Source organism: Gallus gallus, chromosome 1 (assembly GCF_016699485.2).
Source record: "Gallus gallus isolate bGalGal1 chromosome 1, bGalGal1.mat.broiler.GRCg7b, whole genome shotgun sequence".
Taxonomy (NCBI): domain Eukaryota; kingdom Metazoa; phylum Chordata; class Aves; order Galliformes; family Phasianidae; genus Gallus; species Gallus gallus.
The window spans coordinates 180,661,749-180,686,497 of NC_052532.1; the positions used below are offsets into that span (position 1 = coordinate 180,661,749).

Sequence of the window (24,749 nt, forward strand, 5' to 3'; positions counted from 1 at the left end):
TTTGACATAGCTATGGAAGCAGGTCTGGCCCTTGAATGACATGAAGTTGCAACAGGATTTACGATTAGGTAGGAAATACTTTCAGATCTTTAAGTATGCTTTTCTATGGTTGTGTGTGAAGCTACTTGCACTACTTTCTATGGAGCTGGATAACAACCTGACCAAACCTTGACCACCTTTCTCATGGTAGTAGCCCCTTCAGATGATGGTCATTGTAATCCATTAGTTACACAGATAAGGTTTGAGGCTTAGGCCTGCTGGTTTTTAATCAGCCTGTGGTACTCACAGCTTCATGTGAAGCTCAGAGATTGGTCTTGGAGTCCAAAGTAGGATTACCCCAGTACATGCACCACAACGGTATTCTGCCTAAATCCTATTCCTGGTGACTACCTGTCCTCCTGCCCACTCAGCAAAATATTTCTCAGTATTTGGCATTCTTCCAAAATGTCCTTGTTTTTATGTACACAGAAATTTTAAATATGATTATGTTCCAAACCTTTTCCTCTCTCAGTACCAACCACAGAAATAGTGTGTATTCATATTTCTTATTTTATTGCCTTCATATTGCTGTAATTATTAAAATAATTACAGGTTATGAAGGCTCGGGTAGTCATATTTACATTGATCTTTAAGGCCTTCAGAATCATCATGCTAATTTTTTCAGATTCTACTTCAGTATCTGACTGCTATAAGTTTAACTTTGTATTAACTGTGAAACATACTTAATACAATCTGTTAGTTGCAGAGGACCAAAATCCAGTCTTTGACATGGAATAACAATCCACAAAGGAGCTGACATTATCTTGATGGGGGTGCATACGAAGATCAAGACAAGATCTTGTGTTGGCATTGTGGTTGGGGTAGGATCTCGTCGCCTAATGACAACTACCTATGGTTTGAGCATTTACAGTGAAACAAGTCATCTTAGGTTCTGTTCAGAGTTGACTGAGAGAAGTAGGTGTTTTCAGGAAATGATTCACTTGACCTATTTGTAGCCATCTATTTTAGGACAAAATATGTCCCCCCTTTCTGCAGAAGTGCCTATTTTTGTGCTTTGTCTGTAGAGAGCAGTGAAGGGACCAGCTAAAAGGCAAATGTTTTTGCATCTGGCCAAATGAATCAGAACATGCTTTGGTTATAGTATACCTTATTGTTGGCTCAGGTCCTTACATTATAGAAGTCAAGGGTTTGGGGCAATATATTCCCACCAAGGTCTGCTCTATTTCTGCCCATTTCATCTCTGCTTTCCAGCTCCTCTTTTGCTGTTCTTTAATTCTCCGTCTTTTTATGTTTCTTCCTTTTTCCTGCAGCAATTTACAGTCCTTTCTTATTTTGTTTCCTGAAATTGTTTTCAATGAAGTGATTAATATAAGCCCTTATAATGTAAAGACTTTGATTGTATTATGCCAGTAGGAATAACGGGAAGCGGGGGAATCCATAACTCTTTAAACTCCTCTGTTGGTTGAGGTTCAAGTTAATCTTTACCACCAGAAGGAATGGAAATATGCATTATAAAATAAAAACTTAATTGTTCAGAACCCAAATGATTCCTGTACGTTACACTAAATGTGCCACATTCTGACAAATTTATTCTAGCAAACAGCCGCTTGGAGTAGCTGCTCGATGTCATTATTCTCAATTGCAGAACATTGCATTTTACTCTTGCTTTTTTACAGTTCCTTTTGTAGTTCAGATACAGTTCTTAATTTCCATTCTGCTGATCTGACTGATGTGGTTACTTCCTGGTCTTGCTGTAGTTGCTGACTTTGGTGCTAGATTTTGGCTGTTCTCTGCTTAGAGGGGCTATATGCTTTCCAGCTCTGTTGCTATGGACCACATCCTGCCCTGTACTTTCCTTTTACTTTCTGCTGAGAGCTCTCACCTTGTATGCTGAATAGAAGAGGGCAGGCAACACAGTGGAGGAATTTAATGGGAATATGTTTCGTTGGATAGCTAATGTATGCTACAGCTGTGGCTCTGCCAGCCAGCACAGGGCCATTTCACTCAAGTACAATGTGTTTCAGATTTAAGTTGTAATTGATATCTCCCATCACTTACCATTGCTGTGGCAGCTAGGAAGCCTAGGTGGGAATGCACACACGAATGTAAACATGGCATATACCTTTCGCAGTTCCCTTAGATAGGCTATGATTTCTACATGGAAAGAAAAATATCAGATTTAACACTCAGTTGGTCCTTGGTGACGTTTATTTTCTTTTTACTTAATAAACTCTCAGAGGAGACTGATCTTTCACTCTGCTGCTGCATGGTCATTCTTACTTTCTCATTCCACTCTTCCATGTACAAATAATGGAATTTTGCAATAAAAAACTTCACCTTCCTGTAAAAAATAACTTTTACAAGATGTTCTTGGAAAGTTTCCCCTGCTTGTACCTCTTTTCAGAAGGTGAGGTCTGAAAAGGAGGTCTGTTGAGCTGAGTGATGCTACCACTGTAGGACCTCCTACAGAGCATCTCACAGTAGTGGGCAGCCCTGCTGGGAGAAGTGTGCAATGTGAGGTGTGTGGAGTTCACCTGATGGCCATAGATGTGCAGAAGAATTGCAGAGAAGAGGTAAGCAGAAATGCACGTTTTCCCCACCTTCCCTGGAGCTGAAGTGATAGCCCCTGGTTTTTGTCATTGCACCGAGCCTGGCAGCCAGCAGCACAGCTGGATGGGCAGTGACTGTGAGGGTGCTGGGTGGGCAACTGAAAGGCACTGGGAGCTGGGTTCTGAGACAGAAAGGGTCTGACATGACCATGGTAAGGGGGGCTGATTTCAGAATAAGCAATGAAGAAATACACTTTTTGGGGTTCTCTCTCAGTCAAACTCCTTTTCAAAGTTCAAGAAAATGAAGCCCTTAACGTGAGGGCTGCTCCGAAAGTAATGCCTCTTATTTTATTATGTTGGCCCATGATGTCAGAGCTTGATGTCAGTAGTATGGCAGTAGAGGATCAGCCTTCCCACCAGAATTGTCTTACAGTTTGTTGCCATGTGACAGATGGTAGCTCAGGGGCAGTCTGACAAAATGGTATCTGCAATGGAAGTGCATATGAAACAAAGGAATGGAACTGAATTCCTCCGTGTGGGAAAAAGTGGCACCCACTGACATTCATTGTTGCTTGCTGAGGGTTTATGGAGACCAAACAGAGGATATGAGCACAGTGAGGCAATGAGTGATGTGTTTCAGCAGTGGCGACAGTGATATAGAAGACAAGCCACATTCTAGATGGCCATGCTATTTTTACGAGCACAGCATGCAGGCTATTGTTCCTTGCTGGTGAAAATGCAGAGCTAGTGGTGGTGACCATGTTGAAAATAGTGTTCTGTAGCTGAGAATTTGCCCTATCAAATAGTATTATGGTGCTCTTTGTATCTATTGTAGTTTCCATGGAAATAAACAGCGACATTACTTTTGGAGCAACCTATGTATAATGAGGGGTTGTTTACAGCAAGTAGAGATTTCCTTGGGGTACGCTCTCATTTAATGTAAAATTAGAATCTGGTGTCTTTCAGTTAAATCCAAAGAGGACATAAGAGGCGAACTTGAGGTGGGAGGTTTTATTTGACAGAACTTTCTGCTTTAATAAGTCATATATCTATGTTTTGAATCCTTCACCTATCCATTTCTAATCTGCCTCTTGTAACATCAAATTTGTCCCTCTGACTGTCTCTAATACCTACATTGCTATTCTACTGAGGCTGAATCTTCTCTCAGCACAGAGACTCCTCACAAGGCCTCACACTATTTAAAACCCAATTACCCTGAAAATTTTTCTCTTCCCTGATATGTCTCAAGTGTTCAGATTATGATGAAACTGTTCTGCTCCATAATAGCAAGTGCAGTTCTCTTACCATTAAGAGATTAAGAAGCATTTTGCTGCTATTTTTATACCTATATACATATGAGAGCCTGTTTGAATGAAAAAAAAGATGTTTTCCGTGTTTAATGACCTATATGTTGACTTTTTGATAAATAAGGGGGAAATAGAGCAGGGCAGGAAAGGAAGAGGAGGGAGCAGCAGCAAGAATTTTTGATATTTTGAAACATTTAGGAGATACTGGCATCCGCAGACAGAATGAGGATACCATAGACAGCAGCACAGTGCTTTCATGAATTGCTTTTCAGACTGCTTTCAAACATTGTTAGGTTATCACAGAATCATTAAAGTTGGAGAAGACCACTGAAATCATCTAGTCTGTCCATCAGCCCATCATCACCATGCCCACTAAGCCTACTGTTAGTACAACTTTGGTCCTTTCATACAAATGGCAATGGCAGTGTTTCTTATTTCAGAGTTAGCAGAATTCTCTCTCTTTGTAAAGACTGTTATGATTAAATCTATCCCAGACAGAATCCGAATATCTATTTACATCTCTATAATTTCATTTAATGTGATTTCACATTTTCCACCTTTATTTACAAATATTGTCCCCATTAAACCATTTGGATCAATCAGAAAGTAATTTATGTAGCATCATGAACTGTACAGATTAATACCACAATGCCACATTCTTCTACTTTTCATCTGCAGTGAGTTCAAGGTGCTTCTTGGCATCTTGGGAAGTGATCACCATTTGAGGTAGTATGGTGTTCTCAGTGCTAACCTGGTTTCTTTGACTGCAAACATTCATTATATTAATATTTATATTTGTATCCAACCAACAAAGAAATTGCTTTTCAATGTTTCTGACACCCTCTTCGTATTGAGTCATATACGATGTTAAACTATTGTCAATGGATGGAAAATATGACATAATCTGAAGACAAGCCACGTGCATGAAGAAGACACAGTGTGGTGAATTGGAGACGATGCAGCAGGCATACATTTCAGTTGATGCTGAAAACAGGGCGTGGTATTTTACAGACACCTCATACTGTGCACAGATTGGTACTAAAAATAGCCTAAACTCACTATATTAGTGCTTCCTTTTTTTTTTTTTTTTTTTTTGGAATTGAATTCACACTGCTTTATAGAAAATATTTTTCACTTTTGTGGTCTCTTCCGACCTTAGCTGAAGCTCACTACTGAAGAATGAAGTGAACAAATAGTTTTACAGAAAGCTTTACTGCATGGATGATCAGAACAGCACTGTTGCTCAGTCTGCAAATGGGGCACTTGAGTGCACCACCCCAGTGGTTGACAGCTCCTTTCTCCTTTCAAGAGAAGTATTCCAGAATTCCAGTTTCCCTGTTGGCTTTACCAGCAGAATGTTAAATACCATTCTCTTAAGACTTAGTTCCATTGTTTCAGGCCCTTAATGGCACTTTGCTTTAAAAATACTTTGCTTATCTGTTTCATTAATCTAAAGAGACTCATTTTTTAAAACATTATTCCTTTAGCAGTAAATGTTGTTTGCAGCTAGCCTTTATTTTTGCATTGCTACAAGCCGTTTAATTCCTATTATAGCAGTTTTCACCTTGCCTGTGGAGTTTTTTGTCTCATGAAAAATTTGATACTGACTCACCCAGGGCCTGATTCACAGAGTGCTGATGTTTCCTGCAAGGTGCTGAGCACCTCGGCCAATAGTGGTGAGAACTGCTTAGTGCCTACTGGATTGGGCTCACAATGCTTTTAAATCCACCATGAAATCTCAGTTGTTTGTTCAGGCTTATTCACATTGAAAATGTTTGCTCTGTAATTGCTTGCAAATCGCCTTGAGAAGTTTGGAATGAAGCATGCTACAAAAGTGAAATCTGTTCTGCCAAACACATCCGCAGCCACCTCTCAGATGCGTGATTCCTACACAGAAACCTACCTTGGTCAGACCTTTCTGCATAGTGTAAACTGACATGAAAGAGGACTTGAGGATCCAATAAGAGAAGAGAAAGGAGTGTTGCTGTTTGCCATATATTTTCTTTTTTTTTTTTTTTGGTCTTCCTCTACCCACCCCTCTGAAAACTTTAGAACAAGTTTTGAAGCTAAAATCATATGAATGCATATATATAAGATACATACATATATTGTTTCCAGTTATATAGGTGTTAGAAGACACACTATTTAAACCTCTCAGTGTAGAGGTTTTTTGTTAGTATTCATGCTACTCTCTGCATTGAAATACTCCTTAGGGAAATGTTTTGTTTTGCAAAGAATACGAGAAACCTTGAAGTATGAAATTGTGGTGTCCTGATGCTAAGTAACATCAATCAGAGGGACAGCAAGCTGGGTAGCACAAGTCCTGGTGTTTGAAAGTTTCATTCCTTCACTAAAACAAAATGACAATAAGCAAATAACAGGAAAAGCTTTAACCTTGGTATTTACCTGTAGTCTTGTTCTAAGGAATCAAGCAAAAGAGAAGAAGGAAGCAAATGTAACTAGTGATAGAAAAAGAGATAATGGCCCTAACCTGTGCCAGGGGAGGCTCAGGTTGGGTATTAGGAGAAATTCCTTCTCTGAAAGAGCGGTGAGGCAGTGGCACAGGCTGCCCAGGGAGGTGGTGGAGTCACTCTCCTGGGAGGTGTTCAGGAAATGTGGAGATGTGGCACTGAGGGACATGGTCAGTGGGCATAGAGGGGAGAGGTTGATGGTTGGACTGGATGATCCAAGAGGTCTTTTCCAATCTCAGTGATCCAGTGATTCTACAAAAAGAACAATAAAGTTTCCAAGGATTAAAAATGCCAAAATCCCAAACCAGGAATTAACAGACAGGGGCAGTGATGTCATCAGATTTTGCAGCTGCTGCTAAGATTTCTCTAAATACTATAGGATACTTTCTATAAAAGTAGACATGACACAGTGAGTCAGAAAGATGAACATCTGGAAAAGTCCCTGAACACTGCTCAGTGCTGAAAGCCATGATGCAATGCTAAGTTAGCTAGGAAGTCGCAGCTGTGAAAATGATGGGACAGCTATACCAGCACTGTAAGGAGCTATGTGTATTTGGAAACCTACTTGCAAAGATTACATTCACAACAGGACTATTTGCCATCTGTGGGTGAAATATAGCAGACTTTATTACAATAGATTTTATCTGAAAGCTCAACAGGATTTTTCATTTGGCAACATTTAGGCTGTGTTCAGAGAATAATACCACATAGGTAGACACTGTAGATATTTTTTATTGCTCATGTACAGTTTTGATGGTTTCTTATTATCTGTCTCTACAGATATGAGCACATTCTCTCTCTCTCTCTCTCTCACCCCCTGTTGTTGAAACTATATATAAATAAACTCCATTATAACTTTTGGTGCTTCATCGAAGAGAGTCACTAAATATGATACATTGATCAATTCATCCATTACAGGATGCAAATAAGCTTCCAAGAGAAAGAGTTCCCACTCACACATTATAAGGTCTCCCTTTTAAACAAGCCTGGATAAAATATTCTATGATTTCCTGTCATTAGGATAAGAAAGGTAATCTAATCAGGCAAGATGCCACTGTGTGTTAATCTTAGATTGATTGGTTAGAGAACATTAATGACAATGATCTACATTTTGACATTTTAAAATTTGAAAATATCTTGTAGATGATACTAATTTGTTAATAGTGAAATGATGAACTGTAGTAAAAGTGTAACATTTGTGCAAGTGGCTAGCTTGCTTAGAGGACACTAAAAAAGATGCATTTACAACACTGTGTACTGTGTACACTGGTTTAACCTCTGCTGGGAGGATCTGTCACACTCCTAGACAGGTCCTGGATGAGCTTGTCAAGAACATCCTCCTGGTACAAGCTCAGCTGCGGACCGTTTTCCAGACACAGTGCAGGACTGCTTTCTCTGTCAAGCTGCTCCTCCATCAGCTTGGGTACAAGCCTGGGAAAACTATTCAGGACGTTTTGACTACCCTGATTTTCCCAAGACCTAACTGCTGGCTGTTTGTCTTTGTTTCCAGAGCCACTTAATGCTTTTGTGGCCTGTCCTCAGTCCGGTGAACACCACAGTGCTACCTGGATAGTGATATGTGCTGTGTGAGACTACCAAGGGGGTGTTCTACCCATAAGGGGCAGCCAGACTTGTGGACTCTGCCTTCCCTCAAGAGTTGAAGCTGCCCAAACAGCTATTTCAGGGAAGATGGACATCTGGGTTTAATTCAGCCTCTGTCTTGGACACAAGTAGTTCTCAAAGTCCTCCTCATCTTGGATTCTCACTATCTATGAAGAGTGCAGGGAGCTACAGAGGAAGTCTCAAAAACTTTCTGAGCTCCCACTACAATATTCTTGTTGGACATTAGGAAGTACTTCTCAGAAAGAGTGGTGAGGCAGTGGCACAGGCTGCCCAGGGAGGTGGTGGAGTCACTGTCCCTGAAGTTATTCAAGAAATGTGGAGTTGTGGCAGTGAAAGACATGGTTAGTGGATATGGTGGGGATGGGTTGGGGTTGGACTGGATGATCTTAGAGGTATTTTCCAACCCTAATGATTCTGTTATTCTTTGACTTCAGAGGTTGCTTGAAAGCAAAATTGGCTTTAATCTTGTATGTAGATACCATTATGATTTCATTGTTCTAATCTGACTGATGACATCAGTACATCCATAAAAACAGTTTGTAGCAGGAAATCTGTCTGGAATAAATGTGGCTGCAAGAGTGAAAATCAAGTGACTTCTGTAGGAAGCTGCTCTATAAATAGTGGTTTGACTCAGCTGCAGAGTGCTGGGGTGAGGCAGCTCTAGACTGTGGAGTAGCCCATCAGCATCTTCTTGTTTTGCTGCTTTAGATAAATTTTGTTGAGATTTATAGATAACTCTGAGACAGAAATCACTCTGTTACCTGCTGTCCTCAGGGCAAAATACTCAGGACACGGAAGAACTTCAAATAATGAAAAGGTTTGTTTTACCTCACACTGTGTTGAATTCAGTAAATCTGACTGTACAAGTTAAATGGAAATAAGCAAAGCTGAGTGCCACGTCATACTTTTTCTCTTGTACAGTTTATAAATTTTTAATTCTGAATGTTTAGTCAGCCGTGTGTTCCTTCTAGACAACTGGTTGGAGCTGTATCCTGTCAGAAGTTCTCCCTGAGATTTAAAATCTCAATTTGATCTATTTATCTGAGTTGAAATGGTGGTACTGGTATTTGCACAGTCCTGACATCTTGTCTTGATCTGTCTTTGGCAGATGGAATAGCAAAATTCCTGAAACTACAAATGTATCTGATGCTGGCTAGTTATAATTCAAGTCAATTGATTCTGAATAACTTTGTCTTGAAGTTAGATTAGGCAGCAAGGAATTCCCAGTTCTGCTATTGATCTGCTATGTACTGTGAGAGACATGGTATCACTCACCTTGGTGATACCATGGTATCACTTTTGTCAACTGTGAGAAGAAAATTCTACTTCAGAACTACACTAAGTATCACAGACCAAAGACATTTTATGATCATTAAGGTCCAGATTCCACTGCCTTCATTATGTAGGACCTCATCCTACAGTGCAAAATTAGTTAAATACTCCTTCAGTAACAGTTGTGGTTTAACCTGCAGCCGCTCAGCACAACACAGTTCACTCCTCTCCCAGTGGGATGGGGCAGAGAATCAGAAAAAAAAACAACAAAGTGGAACTAAATGGTGGGTTGCAATAAAAACTGTTTACTAACACAGAAGAGGCAGACAAAAGGAGAATAATAGTAACAATATATATTTACAAACCAAGTGATGCACAAAGCAATTGCTCACCACCCACTGATGGATGCACAGCCTTTCCCCAGGCAGTGGCTGCCCACAGTTTTTAAATTGTTATCACATGATGCCATGCGTTATGGAGTGTCCCTTTGGCCTGGTTAGGTCAGCTGTCCTGGTTCTGTCCCCTCCCAGCTCCTTGTGCCTCCCAGCTCCTCACTGGCAGGGCAGTATGAGAAGCCATAATGTTCTTGGTTCTGTGCAGCTACTGATCAGCAAGAACTAAAACATCTGTGTGTTATCAGTACTGTTTTTCTCCCATAGTAAAAGTACAACATCATACAAGAAACCAAGAAAGTAAAAAAAACAACTCTGTCCCAGCTGAAAACAGGACAGTAACACACTTGATGGACTCAGATATACCCGACTACCAGAACATCAACATTGACCAGTGTGAATCCACTCTGCCTTGAGGATAAACTTTATTTCTGAGAAGCTGAAACATAAAACGGATCTGTTCTTTAAGCCAATCGTAATTCAACAGATCATTAATGACAAATGGCAGAATGCCCCAGCCGTCCTTCCAGGCAGTACTCCAGATGGAAGTCATTGGATAAAGAACAGAAAGGTTTGGCAGAATGTGAAAAAAGAATAAATTTGCTACACATCACTCATTTTGCCTGACTGCAATAAAGTAATTGTAATAGAATGTTGTCACAGGATAATGGTCTCCTGCTGCTTTAGAAATGCTTTGCAAAACAGATGTTTACTTTCTCAGTGGGAGACATTGATCTCAGGACAACAATCTTTTCCATTAAAGGAAAATTAAGTACTTATATGTTCAACGGTATTATAAAAAGATTATTATAAAAAGACATATAGTGTCCTAGGTGAAATGATAGGAACTATATAGGTGATGTATTCGGGTGATGCAACTAATCCCTAAGTGGGATTTGTTGTAATAATTTCTTCCGCCAGTTCTGCTACGCGTTTCCTTAACAAATAGGACAATAAAATGTGCCATGATGAAGTTATTGTGGTTATTTTAATCATCCAAGGCTGTTCGAACAGCAGAAATACAGCATCTGAAAACAAAAAAATGCTATAAAAAACTGCAGCATGTAACACCTGGTTAGAAATGCTTACTTAATAACAAATAAAACTCATGAATATGTAATGATAAATTACCATGTCACAATTAATGGAAACTAAGGATCATGTGTTTTATGTCAGGTCTGAACACAGTCTTGTGAGTTTTCCTTTCTATAACTGGAAGAAAACAAGTAAAAATTTGTAAAAAAAGGCTTCGACCAGCAATTGTCTTGTAGTACTTGTACAGGAATTAAAAATATCCATGTTTTTCTCTGAGCTGTCTGCAAGACATGTGGGACACATAAATTGCATTCTGTCATAATATGATAGAAAACTTTTGTAGGCACTGCTTAGATTAACGTTATACACTTTATAGACATGTCTGCTATTCATCCAATAGTGTGCCAAATGCAAATTTCGGCTGATAAGACATGTATAAAAGAAGAACATTTGTTCTCTTATGTGCTGTAGCTGTCTATGTCTACATGCTGTCAAAAGCATTTGACTATCTGATGAAGCAGCCCTCTGTGGCATTTAGCTTTTGCCAAGGTTGTATCTTGATCAGAGGAAACAGAAAGAGAAAAATGATCCAGAATCACAATGACTTGTTGGACCTCCTGGCCTTACAACACCCTGGATCTCCTGCTGTCTGTACTTAGTTAGTGCAAGACTTCTGGTGATGGTGTTTGGCACTTTTCTAGTCAGTCTCTCTAACCAATTCCGTCTATTTTTATATCATGAATTGCAAACAGTGTTGCAGTAGGCAGATTACCAATCCTTGTGATGGAGCAGGTAGGTGTTAGGCCTGCTTCCATGAGTTCCATAAGCTAAGGCTGAGCAAAACAGCCAGTGAGGAGCAACACTGAATCCAAGCTTACTCACAGTGCTGCTCCAGCTGGAACAATAGAAGTATTGGAGCCATAATTGCATTTTTTACTCTGAATGGTGAAGGTCAGTATCCAGATGCTGAAGGGAAATGTCTTTTATATTCTTGTAATGAATTGATTAGGTACTTGAGTGCATTTGATTATAATAATATCAACCTCAGGAACAGCCACCAAGGAAAAGCATTTCAGAGTCACAGATGTAAAAGGAATACGACCATGAGTGGCGTGAGGAAAGGCATCAGTAAACTGCAAAGGGAACTCAGAGTACTGTCACAAACCAATCACAAGTTGCCTGGGGAAATTCAACTTTAAACTTTACTCCCAGGAAAAGTGGAAACTGGATGCTTAAAAAATGTCAGTTTTGTCTTCTCGAAAGCATTTTTCCCCATGGCTGAATAAAATGCAAAAGTGCCCACAAGCATGTTGCTTCCCTGAGTTCTGAAGCACTGCATAAGGAACTGGTTGATACTTTGGTACTGCAGCAGTTTACAGTCATAAATATGCATCTGTATTTCCAACCCTGAGCTATGTGCGTCTTCCCCAGTTGTCACTGCCACCGCATACACCAAGAACCTGCGGAAGTTTGCTTTGCTGTGGTCTGTGTGATACAGTCTGTGAGAAGGAAATAAGTGTAATGGAACCCAAAGCATCTGGAGGATGTCAGCAGCTTAACTCAGAGCACCCTGTGCTCACATGGTTAGTCGGCACGGTAGTGATGATTTGATGGTTGGACTAGATGATCTTAGTGTTTTTTTTCCAACCTTAATGGTTGTATGATTGTATGACAGCTCTAAAAAATGCCAGCCTAAACAGATGACTGCTCCCAGTGGTAGGAGCTGTGACAGAGGGCAGGCAGGCTGCGCAGCATCTGTCAAAGTGAGCATTTATGCAGAGGGAAGAAGGGAAAACCATAGAATCATAGAATAGTCAGGGTTGAAAAGGACCACATCAAGTTTCAACCCCTCTGCTACGTGCAGGGTCGCCAACCACCAGACCAGGCTGCCCAGAGCCACATCCAGCCTGGCCTTGAATGCCTCCAGGGATGGGGCATCCACAACCTCCTTGGGCAACCTGTTCCAGTGTGTCACCACCCTCTGTGTGAGAAACTTCCTCCTAATATCCAACCTAAGCCTCCCCTGTCTTAGTTTAAAGCCATTCCCCCTGACTTCTCTCTGTGCTCTAAGTACTGAAGGATATTGTTATTCACAAGAGAGAAGGAAAGACAGAGGAGGGCAATGAATCCGGAGGCTCATGTGTGAATTAACTTTCAAGCAAAGACGTCTCAGATTCCCGCCCTAGTGCTGCTGAGGGAATTACCAGGGCTGCAAAAGAAAGTCACTCTGCATCCCAAGTGTAATATTTATAAGACAACAGAAGGCAGCATGGACCACCCTGGCTTTTTGATACATCCTTTCAAGCCACAGGCTTCAAGCCACAGAGATTTAAGAACTGTGCCATGACAAAAGGAGCTCCATTGTTTCTCTCACTCTGTATAAATTTCTAGAGAAAGAAGAAAATTGAAACAGAAACCTGGTGAGCTGAGCGATGGTGGCACTGAATGGAATGCCCTGGTGAAATCTGTGATTTATGCCTTGTTCTCTCTGAGAGCTGCCTGCCTGGTCTTCCAAACGTGGGTGTGCAGTGTGGGCTGCCTTGGGCCATTCCCCAATTCCCCAAAGCTGCTCCATGCCTGTGGTGGTCTTCCCACTATCTCAGGTGGGTTTTTGTCAAGGCTGCACTCAGTTATTTCAGAGGATGAGATGGTAAAATGTATACTATAATGCAGGAGACAGGTAGAGGAAAAACATTCTTAAAGTATTGCTTTTAAGGAAGCTTTGTTTAACAGAAGATGAATTAATGGCAAATTGTCTTTCTTGATGGTTGGATGAAGCACTACCACTGAGGGCACATTTCCTTGTGGTCTTTCTGCAGTACCTGGGTCTGTCCCTGATGCCATGGTACTCTCATGCTTCCTTCACCCCAGCTGCGTGAGCACAGAGGGCTGGGAAAAGAGAGCCCTGACACTGCATTATGGATGTCATCCTACATCCAAACTCCTCTGCTTTGTTTCCCGTACCCTTCTCCTTTTTCCTTTAGCTGGATTGTAACGCAGGGCATGAGTTTACTTCCTTTTTTGGACTTGACCCACAGTGTCAGAGCCGAAAAGAACTTTTTCCTCTGAAAACTGATGGCAGCCCTTTAGCTTTCTCCTATTTTTAACACCATCCATTTCCCTAAGGTTTAGCTGTGCCGTTCAGTGAAGTTCTCCGGCGGCGGGCACCCACGGCCGCCTTCCCCGGCAGCCCGGACTCAGGGAGCTGTCCAGCACCGCCGCGGGCCCGGAGGCGGCTGGGCCGGGCACGGCCGGGGCCGCGCGGGGACACCGCCATAGCGCGGGGAAGGAGCGCGGTGCAGCGCGGAGCCGGGGAGCGGGGCAGGGAGGGGGCTGCTGCCGGGCCGCGGCGTGCGAGAGGCGGCGAGCGGGGAGGGGAGAGGCGGGAGGAGGAGGAGGAAAGGGCTCCAAACAACACGTGATTCCCGCGGAGCAGCGAGGGAGCCGGGGGAGGGGAGAGCGAGGGAGGGCGGCCGAGGCAGAGGAGGGCAGCCGCCGCCGCCGCTTTAAAGCCTCCCGGCGAGGCGGCGCCGCGCAGCACCCGCGGCTCAGAGCGGCGCGGCGAAGCGCGGAGCCGGGAGCGGCCCCGGGGCGCCTCCGCCGCCGCCCCCCGCCGAGGGGCTCCGCGGCCATGCGAGGCGGCCGCCCCCGCGGCCCCGCGGCCCCGCGCTGCCCGCCGCTGCGCTGAGCCCCTCCGGCCCGCGGCACCATGTCCCGCCGCAAAATCTCCTCCGAGTCCTTCAGCTCTCTGGGCTCCGACTGCCCGGAGACCAGCCCCGAGGAGGAGGGCGAGTGTCCCCTGTCCCGCCTCTGCTGGAACGGCAGCCGCAGCCCTCCCGGCCCCGCCGAGCCACCCCTCGCCACCGCCGCCGCCGCCGCCGCCGCCGCCGCCGCCGCCGCGGCCAGCGCCGGGGCTCGCCGCGCTCCGCGCCGTCGGCGGGTCAACCTGGACTCTCTGGGCGAGAGCATCCGCCGCCTGACGGCCCCCGCGGTGAGTGCTCCGCGCCCGCCCGGCCTCCTCACGCGCGGTTCCCGGCGGCTGTTCCGCGGGGTCGGCCCCGCACCCTGATGTGCGGAGCTCCCCGGCCCCGGCCCGGCCCGCTCGGGCGGCGGGATGCGGCACAGGGCTCGGCAGCCGCGGCGGAAGGCGCACGCTGCCCCGCTCCGCGCTTCCAGCCGAGTTCTCGGCGTTAGAATCTGATGTCACAAAGTGCTTATTGCCAGCTGGTGCTAGCAGCAGTTCTGTATGTAAAGTTATGCACGGCTGTATATGCATAGCATGCTCGTTCTTTACCGCGGAGGAGATGTGAACTTCTTGCGTTGGCAGGGTTTTCGTAGGGTTTTTTCCTTGCTGAGCAAGGTGAAAAGAAAGTTTCTGTGTTCCGCTCAGAAATACTGCAGCAACAGATTTCCCCGTGCCTCTCCGGTGCGCCGGCATTCCAGAGAGAGCAGTCAGAGGTTGCTTTGAGGTCTGTGATTGATGGTTTTGTCTCCATCTGCACCTGTAGCTGAGAGGCAGCGAAGCGGTGCGTGTGTCACAAAGAACAGAATTGGTGCTGAACGCGCGAGGTGTGCGGGCACTGCTGTGGGTGACTGCAGTCAGCGGCTCCGGAGCTGCGCTGGCCGCGTGTGCAATAGGAGCTCGTTCTCCAGCGCTGTGTTACAGTGCTGTCTCTGTGACCATCACTACATTTCCCTCATGGAGCTGTAAGGGAACGCTTGTTGCTTGCTGAGGCACCTTAACGTGCTCAGGTATAGAACGCAGACTGCAACAAGTAGCCTAATCTGCACGGCAGTCGCATCTGCTGAATTTGGTGGCATTGCAGTATCTTTTTTGGCTTTTTCTTATTCGGCTTTGGAGATGACTTCCGAATCTCATCACCATCTGCTGTCGGTGTGCTTTGCTTTTCATTCCTCTTTTCTGTTTCCATGCTCGATCAGGCTGGATCTGAGCAGCCAGGCTGCCTAATGGGGGAAGTTAGCGGTGCGTGACCGAGCCGGCAGCCGTCCGCTTCCAGCCAAGACTTCTCTTTCCCATTGATTTTTTATCTCCCCACTGGGAACCCGAGCTTGTCGTGCTGAAATTAATAGATGGTATCTCGGGTGACTTGCCTTGTTTTAGTACCAAAAAATGAAGCTATTTAATTTGATAATGATGCAAGGGTATAATTAGAGCATGTGTTACCTGAAATATTGGAAGTATTCTGAAGTAGCTCAGTGCAGTATTTTTAGATAACCTTACTGTTTGTGTTTTCCCTTTGGCCGTTACCTCACAAAGCAATAAAAGACAGCTACAGCTTTACAGCTTTCATTCACTGTTGAATTTGTTTGAAAAAATAAACACATTCTGTGAATTGAGAGATGAGGAAACTTTGGTCGGTCTCAGAGTCCTTCCTTCCTTCCTGCTCCTGGGGAAACTGCAGCTAAGAATGCAAAAATTTCATCCCACCTCACCTCCATGTCCCAAGAAACAGTTTCCATTGGTTTCCTTAGGAGATAATTGTAACAATCCTTACTGCTGTAACAATCTTTATTTTCATTAATGTTAATATGCGACTCATATGATATAGAGTGTTCCCAAACTCCTTTTATTATCTTGGCACTGTAACTACCGCTTCATTCTACCTTACACATTTTGCCATCAGTCGGTGGTGTTCACACTGGAAAAGTCATATTGGTGCCATCCTGACACGAGAAAGGAGTCAGTTTCCCATCTTTTTGTTCTTGACTCCAACACATCACTCTTCAGGTGCTTTGTTGTTTTGGTGCCTATTTTACCTTTTGAGAATCTTTTCTGTGATGCTGAATATATGTGCTCTTGCAACAAGTCCGGTTGCCATCTGTCTGACACTCGGAATCTGATCGTTTTCTCACATCTGTTGATCTAAATCAGGAATAACTTCAATTAGAAGTTAAAAAATGACACTGGCTGTACAACTGGTGTCAAATGAGAGTCATTCCCTTTATTTTTAAAATGTGAAGGCAAATTGGAAGGGTGCATTCACAACTGTTCTTTCTGAGCTCTAATACTTTTATACACACGTAGGTGTGTCTTCGTTCTGTAAATCTATAAAGATCTCTGTTAAGTATGGAAGCACTGATGTACGTATGAATGTGTGTGAATATGTATAATACAGATCTTGCCTGCAGTGGCTCAGCATGTGCATTTTAGCCTTAATGTGGCAGCAATCCATTCCCATCCCAGTGCTGAACACTTGCAAAGTTGAAGGATGCTACAGGTTCCCGATGCCGATACTTAATTTTGTTCTTTCCTTTGGTAACGGCTGGGATTGAGATGCTGAGGCAAAATTTCTCACTGTATCTCCACTGATGAAAATGTTCTTTGTGTGTCTGATGCCACAGAGATGTGTGCAAGGAGAGCTCAGGGGTGATGTTGTTTCAATCCGGCAGGAGTAGGGGCTGCCGGGCGCTGCTCTGGGATGTGCAGAGCCTTGATGTGAGTTGCAGGAAGGAGCCCCTGGGGTGAAGGAGCTGCACAGTAGCAGGGAGCAGAGCGGCAGGCGGCTGTGAGAGCAGGCTGGCTCTTAGAAGTGGTAGTGCGAAAGAGTGCATGAAAAGACAAGCATCTCCTGTGCAGTGCACTCATGAACATGAGTACGGCTGCACTGTCAGTGGAAATCACACTGTGTATCACTTGCAGTGCTGCTCTCAAATTTAGCTGGGGCGTGACTGCGCAAATACTGCTTTTTGAGAAACAGTGGGGAGAGAAAGTTAAAAAGTGAAGTTCTATATTGCAGATTGTAACCCAGCCCCTCTGCTTGCTCTGGGAGGACAGCTTCCAGCACCTTCCAACACACGTCTTATTCCAGCACGTCTCTTATTTTCTCTCAAATGTGTCTTTGGAGATTTTCCTGCAGTGGTTATGCTAGAGGATGGAGGGGTCCGATCTTGAGTCACCACAGGGTGATTTTACATTCCTGGTGATTCTTAAAGATTTCCTGAATGGAAATGGCTGAATGGAAGACACCTCCCATTTGGAATTGCTTCCCCAAACCCTCTCTATTTTAACAGCCAGAGATGAGAGGATGGAGGGGTTCTCCCTCCACCAAAGCAGCTGCACAACTTGGTGAAAAGTTTGTGGAAGTGAGGAGGGCGAGCAGAGCTCCCCTCTCATCCTACATGGGCATTGCTGAGCAGGGTGCAGCGAACGTGAGGAGCGGGGCAGCTTCTGGCCGCATTGCACGCACACACTGCAGCCTGAATCCCACCGACCCCTGTTGTGCACAGGGAGATGCAGCCAGAGGGCTGAGGATCGCAGCCCAAGAAGTTGGGCCAACCATGCCTGGCACCTGGGTGTGCAGGGGGTGTTTTCTGGGACCAAACAGAGCTGCTCGGCGCAATACATGGCACAGCACATGTCCAAACGCATGTCACAAGCAGACTGAACGATAGTTTTCTTTTAATTCCAGCTTTATTGTTGTGCTCTATTTTAAAGGATGAATTTTACACCCACAACGACATAAATTTTGAGTGATTATAACTAGTGACGATGATACTATAAGCTGTAAATTATCAACATCAATTTTTCTGCCTGTAAGGGCTCCGCTATGTGGGAATGGTGGATGTGATTTTCTTCTTCAGAAATGCCATTTATTTTCTCACTAAACTCTAGTTCCTTGCAGCAATTTTCACATTTGCTCCAGTTCCATCTTGACTTGTATCCAATCCCAGGCTGAAAATAGAATCAAAACCAGAAAAAAAAAAAAATCATGATTTGTCACTGGTTTGAAAACTCTGCTCCCATCTCAGGGGCACAGATTACCCTGAAGGAGCTGAGAGTGACTGGGCTCACGTTCAGAGGAGACCGCGTACCCCGAAGCGCTGTGCTGATCCTTCTGCAAAGAGAATTACAGCATGACACAGCATTAGGCTGACTTACATTGCTGGTCCATTTTATTTTCTGAATGGCCCCATGCAACAAATCTCTTGAACTATAAACATTATTAAGTGGGAATCGCTTCTGGTATACTTCTCTCTTCGTGCAGAATTATTCCCACTATCCTTTAAAGGCTTGAATGAAGATACATTAAACTTCTTGTGAGGAAGCTGCTACTTGCTGCTGCCAAATAGCTTGAGTTTAAGAATTGTCTTTTTTGAATACAGTCTTCTTCCTCACAATGGGAAAAAAAAAGAACCTGAAGACTACTCCTTAAGTTATTGTGTAGGTTGTTAATGGCGTCACTGCTGAAACTTTAAGCTGTTGAATTGAATTGGTAGCTGAGAACCTCAGGCAAGGGAATTTCAGCCTTGGCAAATGAAATATTTTAAAAAACAATTTAGTTGTGCCCAAAGGACTTCAGCTTTTACTGATGTCAGTGAAGTTCTGTTTGCTTTTACTGATGTCAGTGAAGTTCTGTTTGGGGTGAACGTGAGCATTTCACATCCAGTACTTAGACCCAACCATGGTGACGGTTGCTTTCTTCATGTTTGTGTAGTCCCAGACTGAAATCTCAATTTTTCAGTGCGTGGAAAAAAGCATTTTTTTGAAAACATTCATACTTTGCAGGCATCTTTGCTGCCTGGAAGCAGAGACCACATCAATATATGCCCCTAAATTGCAGTGTGCAGTCACAGCTACATAAAATTGAGGGTGAATGTCCTTCATTCACAACTGCTCAGGCAGAGAGGTACCACTTTACAGCAGTTCAGTGTAGCCCTGGTGACACTTGGAAAGTCAGCAGATAAGCCCTCTTTTCTTTTCCTTCTTGTGCTAATGTCAAGGGATATATGTTATGCTATAGTTCTGTCTCATATCCACGTTCTTTCCAGATGTGTCTGCTTGCGAGCTCTAAGTTTCAAAACGAAGATGAAAAAATCTATGTTTCATTCATAGGGCTTAAAGCATGTTTGCAGCTTGGTATATGAAATTAGGCCCAATGATGCTGGGGACACTGGGCTCGTCCTATCCCAGCAGAAGAAATTCCTTGAGGAGGACTGACATGTAAAGTATCTCATTTCCCATCTAGCATAGTGCCAATGATTTTATGCAGTAGGTATGAGTTGCTTTCAAAGGTGAACAGGTAGCATTAGAAGTAGATTATCTATCATGCCCTCACGTACAGAATGTCTTCTTTCTGCAGCATGGAACAGATCTATCCATCCGAGACATGGCTGAAATTCAACAGATGAACAAAAGGATCCCAGCCGCTATTATAATGGATAGCACCCTGAGATATTTATCCTTCACTGTCAAGGAGTTAGACTGGATGATCTAATAGGCAATTTCCATCCATAATATCTGCAATGCTTCTAGTTGAAAGGCAGCTGGGGATACAGGAATTATAATTTCTAATTATTAGTTAGCTCTGTTTTATTTCTTCAGAGTGTTTGCACTGTTATTGCCATGGTATAATACTTATAAAATACTTGGTCTCAGTGTAATTTGTTAAATCGTTTTCTCTAATGTGAACAAATACTTGTCTGTGAAGAGTATCCCAGCTTGTATGAACTGAGGAGCAGAATGCTCTCAGCTTTAGATGCTTAGTAACACTGAGCCCTGGTGTTGCACCTCATGTCTGGGTGATGGTGCGCTGCTGTCGGGCAGCTCGCTTTGCATCCAGCTGTCAGCTGTCCCACTCTGGATCTTCATGCACTCCCTTCTGGGGAGTCTGCATCTTCCCCTCCTGATAGCAAATCGGGTGCTAGTGGTGGTGGTCTGCAAGCAGTTGGCGCTCTTATATAAAACACAAAGTTCTGGAAGCAGGAAGCTGATTTTCATGGTTACAGAGAAGAAAACTGAGTGCATCCTAAAGGTTCAGAAGCTAGAGAATAAAACAAATATTTTTTTCCAAATTATCATAAGCACCATTAAAGATGGACTTTTTGAATTTTCAAATGATTCATTGTGTTAGGGCTCTGCATCTCTGTCTTTGATTTTGCTCTATGCCCTTCCATTCCATCCCATTAGGAAGGGGGTAGAGAGGGATTCAGGTCCTGCTAGGGAGCCTTCCTCCTTTCTGCATCATCAGAAAATTCTCAGATGCCAAAGGAGCCTTCCTTTCCTTTCTCAGTTCTGTTTTGCCTGGTTGCAGCAATTTCAGTACTTATCTTCACAAGCCTGTCATTTGGGAAATGTTGATAAATGTTTGTCCTCAACTGGAGCCTTGTTTCTTTGATTACTGCCTCTTTAACATCAATACTGTTGCGACCAGAAGGATAGAGAAAGAACAGATTTCCACCAATTTCATAATCACAGGTTAAATATTAATGAAAAAAATCAACAGACATGAAACTATTTTTCCATTCATTTCCTTCCAGCTTGTCCAGGTACAAGTGTGCTTAGAGATCTGTAATCACCTAAGCACAGAAACTTCACTAGAATTGTTTTTGAAATACAGAAAAATAAGTGTTTTTCATTAATGACAGTTCAGCAGTGAAACCCTCAGTTAAAACCTTACACATCTGCTGAGTTAGTGATTGAAGACTACAAATTTGAAACACTTTAAGCTATCAGCATGCAAGTGCTGATTTGGCTGAAGTCGCAGTAGCTCATCCCTCCTGTGTGCAGAAGTGCCATGCCTCCAGGAGGGACACATAGCTTCCCAGGACACAGGAGTCTGAAGGAGCCCCTTGACCTGACAGAGTTCCTTGAAGAAATTCGGATAGAAGTGAAGTGGTTTCTAGCTGAGATTATTACGCTTTTTAGTGCTTCAGCTTTCATGTTTAAAATTTTTAGCACTCAAGTTTTTGAGAGCAGGACTGTTGAAGCACTTATGAGGCTCAGCTAGGAGTCACTTAGCTTTTACCAGGAAAAGTCTTTGAAGCCTTGTTAGGATTAAGGAGAAGCTGTACCTAGCTGCTTTTTTAGCTTCCAGCTGCTCTTTTGGCTTGGACATGCCCATTCCCTACAGTCCCTTTCTTCTCTAGTACTAGCTGGTCATCATAAGATGCAAAAGGAATGGGATGGAGAATACAAAATTGCATTTTTGTATAAATGTAAGCAGTGTCATCTAGGATACTCTGTTTAGTACTGTCACCTCATGGTGGGGTTCGCGTGTCCTCACTTAAACTTCAAAAAGATGTGCAAGTCTAGTGCAATCAGTCAACATCCTCTCTAGGCAAATAACATAGATGTTTCTGAAGACTTGGTCCTTAGACTTTTAGTAGTTGCCAACTGTACAAAGACGTGTATCACTTTGGGTACATACTGTTGGGCAAATGAGCCCTACCATTTCTTTCCAGAAGTGCTGCTATCAAATGAGAGACATTTCAGAGGTAAAAGGAAATGGTCAGGTAAGAGGTTAAAGCCTTTGTCCTCCGAGGAGAGATTGGAAAGTTTATATTTGATGGCCCAAGAAAAGACATCTATAAAAAGACATGCAATTAAATTAATCTATTTTTTTTTTTTTTTTCAGATGAGGGGTGTTTAAACTAGAATTCCTTTTCAAAGGAAGTTGTCTGAGTTAAACAAACTAACAAAAAACCAAACAACACAAACCTTGCAAGCAGTTAGTCTTGAAAACACCCCTGGAGGTATCACTGCTCTAGCTTCAGGCCTTGATTCAGTTTTGTACTAGAGCAGAGTGAGATCTAGTGAGAAGGGCAGATTTCTCTCCAAGTGCATCCTTTGGGCTGGGCTCCACAAACAGAGGTGTCTGGCTGAGTCACAGTGACTGCCATGTTGGGGTACCATGGCCAGAATTGCTGCCTGCTACTGTGCAGTAGTGGCCTGCTCTGGTTTCTGTGCTAAGTTACAAGGTAGAAGAGCTGCAGGAGATGGTGAGCAGGTATAGGTGTCATGGAGGATGAACAAATTCTTCATGGAGGCCTTACAGAACCAAGAACCTGAGCCCCATGTTACCATGAAGGATAGACAGCTAGACACAACACTGAGGGGCAAGGGTAGAAACTCTTGAGATGGGGGAGGCTGGAGTTGTGTTAATCCCGGCAACAAACCGGAGAACCCTTTTGCTCATACACGAACTACAGTTCAGCAGTTACAGAGAAGGGATGGTACTCTGGGGAGAGGCGGGAGAGGTGACCTACCTTGTGGCAAGGCATCAGAACCAACTGAGCCTCCACTGTTAAAGGCTCCAAGGAAAGGAGGGTAGTAGTTATCAGAGAACTCTATCTGCCAAGCTACCTTGCTGCCTCAGGAGGCATGCTGCATGCCAGGAGCTCAGACACAATGTTGCATGTAGGCTAGCAAGGCTAGCTTGGTGTTGGGACCATGAACCCTGGTGCTCATTGGTATGGGCATTAACAATACAGCCAGGGGAGCCTTTGAGAATATCACAAGTGGCTACTTGGCTTTGAGGTCAAGGGCAAAAGGTGTGGGGCCCAGCTGGGGTATGTTTGATGATGTGTGGGAAAGACTCAGGTTGGAGTTGATACATCTTGTGAGGCAGCCTCTGTGGCCAGTGTTGCTGGAAGGGCTTTGATCTCTGTGGAGCGTGGACTGCTGAGCAAGAATGGAATTCATCTGACAAAGTGGGGTGAGGATGCCTTGACAACAGGCTTTGTAACCCTGTGAGGAGGGCTTTAAATTATGCTTATTGGGAAAGGGGTTTCATTTTCTGAAAAGAAGGCTGGGGAACAGTGAAAAGCATCTTATATTGCAGGAAACAGCTCTTGCAGAAAGGAGAAGGACTTATCTGACACAAGTATATATAAAAAAATCTCTTTCAAGGTTTACATCTATTTCAGCTTATTTTTATAAGTGTATGCATTTCTTCACATTCGAATCCCAATGGACAGTCAAAGTCCTACAATTTGGCGTTAAAAAATAAATTTTTACACTTGCAATAAAACTTGTATAATCTTTTTCATTAGTGCTCCTTCTGGTACCTCCTTCTGCCAACTCATAGGCAACTGTATGAAGAAAGGTCAGGTCTTGAACTGCTGAATCTGTACAGCAGTGGGCAAAATCCAAGACTTTCAAAGTTGACGGTGGTTTGAATGAAATCTCAAGTGCTGTTTTTCCAAGAACAAAATAGCTCAAATTATCGGGCTGTTTGGCTGTTACTTTCTGTAACACTTATATGTCATTTCTAAAAGGTGAAGAAATACTAAATATCTCTAAAATTTGAGTGTCTGGTGCTGCTGCTGAGTCTTACCAAAATATCCCTGTGCCTTTGGTGCAGAAGGAAGGATACTTAAAAGATACTTAAATTCCAATTGGGTACCTTTGTCTGCTTGTCAACAGGACAAAACGTACAGCTGAAAACCTTCAGATTTGGTACATGCTAGTAATTTTGGAAGAATGATATTTTGTCATAAATTACTTGGAAAATTCTAAAGAGAATGATGTGGATTTTACGTTTTCTTGATTTATCCAAAGATTTCTCAGGCATGTTTTCAAAATAATAGGAACAGCAGCAGTACCAGTAGTAGAAGTGTTTTGTTTGGTAAACATTATAGTAGTATTAATGATGAAAATAAACACAGTTATACACATACATTATTTGTTTGATGAACATCTACTAAAATGAAGCAGCATCAAAATGCTAGAAACATGTCATGATTTTCTTTTCATGAACTTGAGCTTCTGGATGATTTAAAAGGTGATGGGAGAATTATGGCTTGCCAGGAAAATAAGCCAAAATAAATCATGTCTTTATAATATTCTTTAATGTAAAGTGCTCTAGGGAGCATAGAAAATTTAAAGACCCAATGCCTTTTCCTGGAGACATGTTCATCAGAAAATTATAGCATTTAGTTTCAGACTATTTTAAGTTAATTATTTTAAAGTAATGAGATAATCGGCAGGTGATAGTTGGTGAGAGCTAATGGTGAAGTGGTTACTTTGTTATAGACAAATAGTTTTGTAAGCAGTATAAATTTTACATCTCATTTTTAAATTCTTATTTAATGAAGAACTAAGATGCAAGGAATGAATAATATTTCCTATCTGTTGCTATGATGGGCACCTGGCAGGTAGATGACGAGGAGGAGTAAAGCTGGAGAATTAAATAGTGTGTTGGAAGATGTGTTAATTAAACTGTGCTACACTGCCCTAATCTTATGATGCTTTTTTGTTTTTTATTTTTCCCTAGCCTCAGACTATTCGGCAAACTCTTCAAAGGACACTGCAGTATTTTGAGCATCAAGTTATTGGGTAAGTGTTAATTTGAGGTAGTG

The 24,749-nt window shown here is 43.1% G+C and overlaps 1 protein-coding gene and 1 long non-coding RNA gene across 2 annotated transcripts in view; both read left to right on the forward strand.

Moving 5' to 3' along the window:
* The window catches only part of LOC112531587, a 55,568-nt gene extending 47,037 nt beyond the window's left edge, over positions 1-8,531 (forward strand). Inside the window, exon 9 of the long non-coding RNA XR_003073473.2 lies at positions 7,838-8,531. This is a non-coding gene — a long non-coding RNA (uncharacterized LOC112531587). The remainder of the gene's footprint in view (positions 1-7,837) is intronic.
* A 5,683-nt stretch (positions 8,532-14,214) lies between these two features.
* Positions 14,215-24,749, forward strand: part of GUCY1A2 (guanylate cyclase 1 soluble subunit alpha 2) — a 145,595-nt gene continuing 135,060 nt past the window's right edge. The window contains exons 1-2 of the mRNA XM_001233953.7: positions 14,215-14,640; positions 24,665-24,726. Of these exons, the coding sequence (XP_001233954.2) occupies positions 14,359-14,640; positions 24,665-24,726 (344 nt within the window). The 5' untranslated portion in view covers positions 14,215-14,358. The remainder of the gene's footprint in view (positions 14,641-24,664; positions 24,727-24,749) is intronic.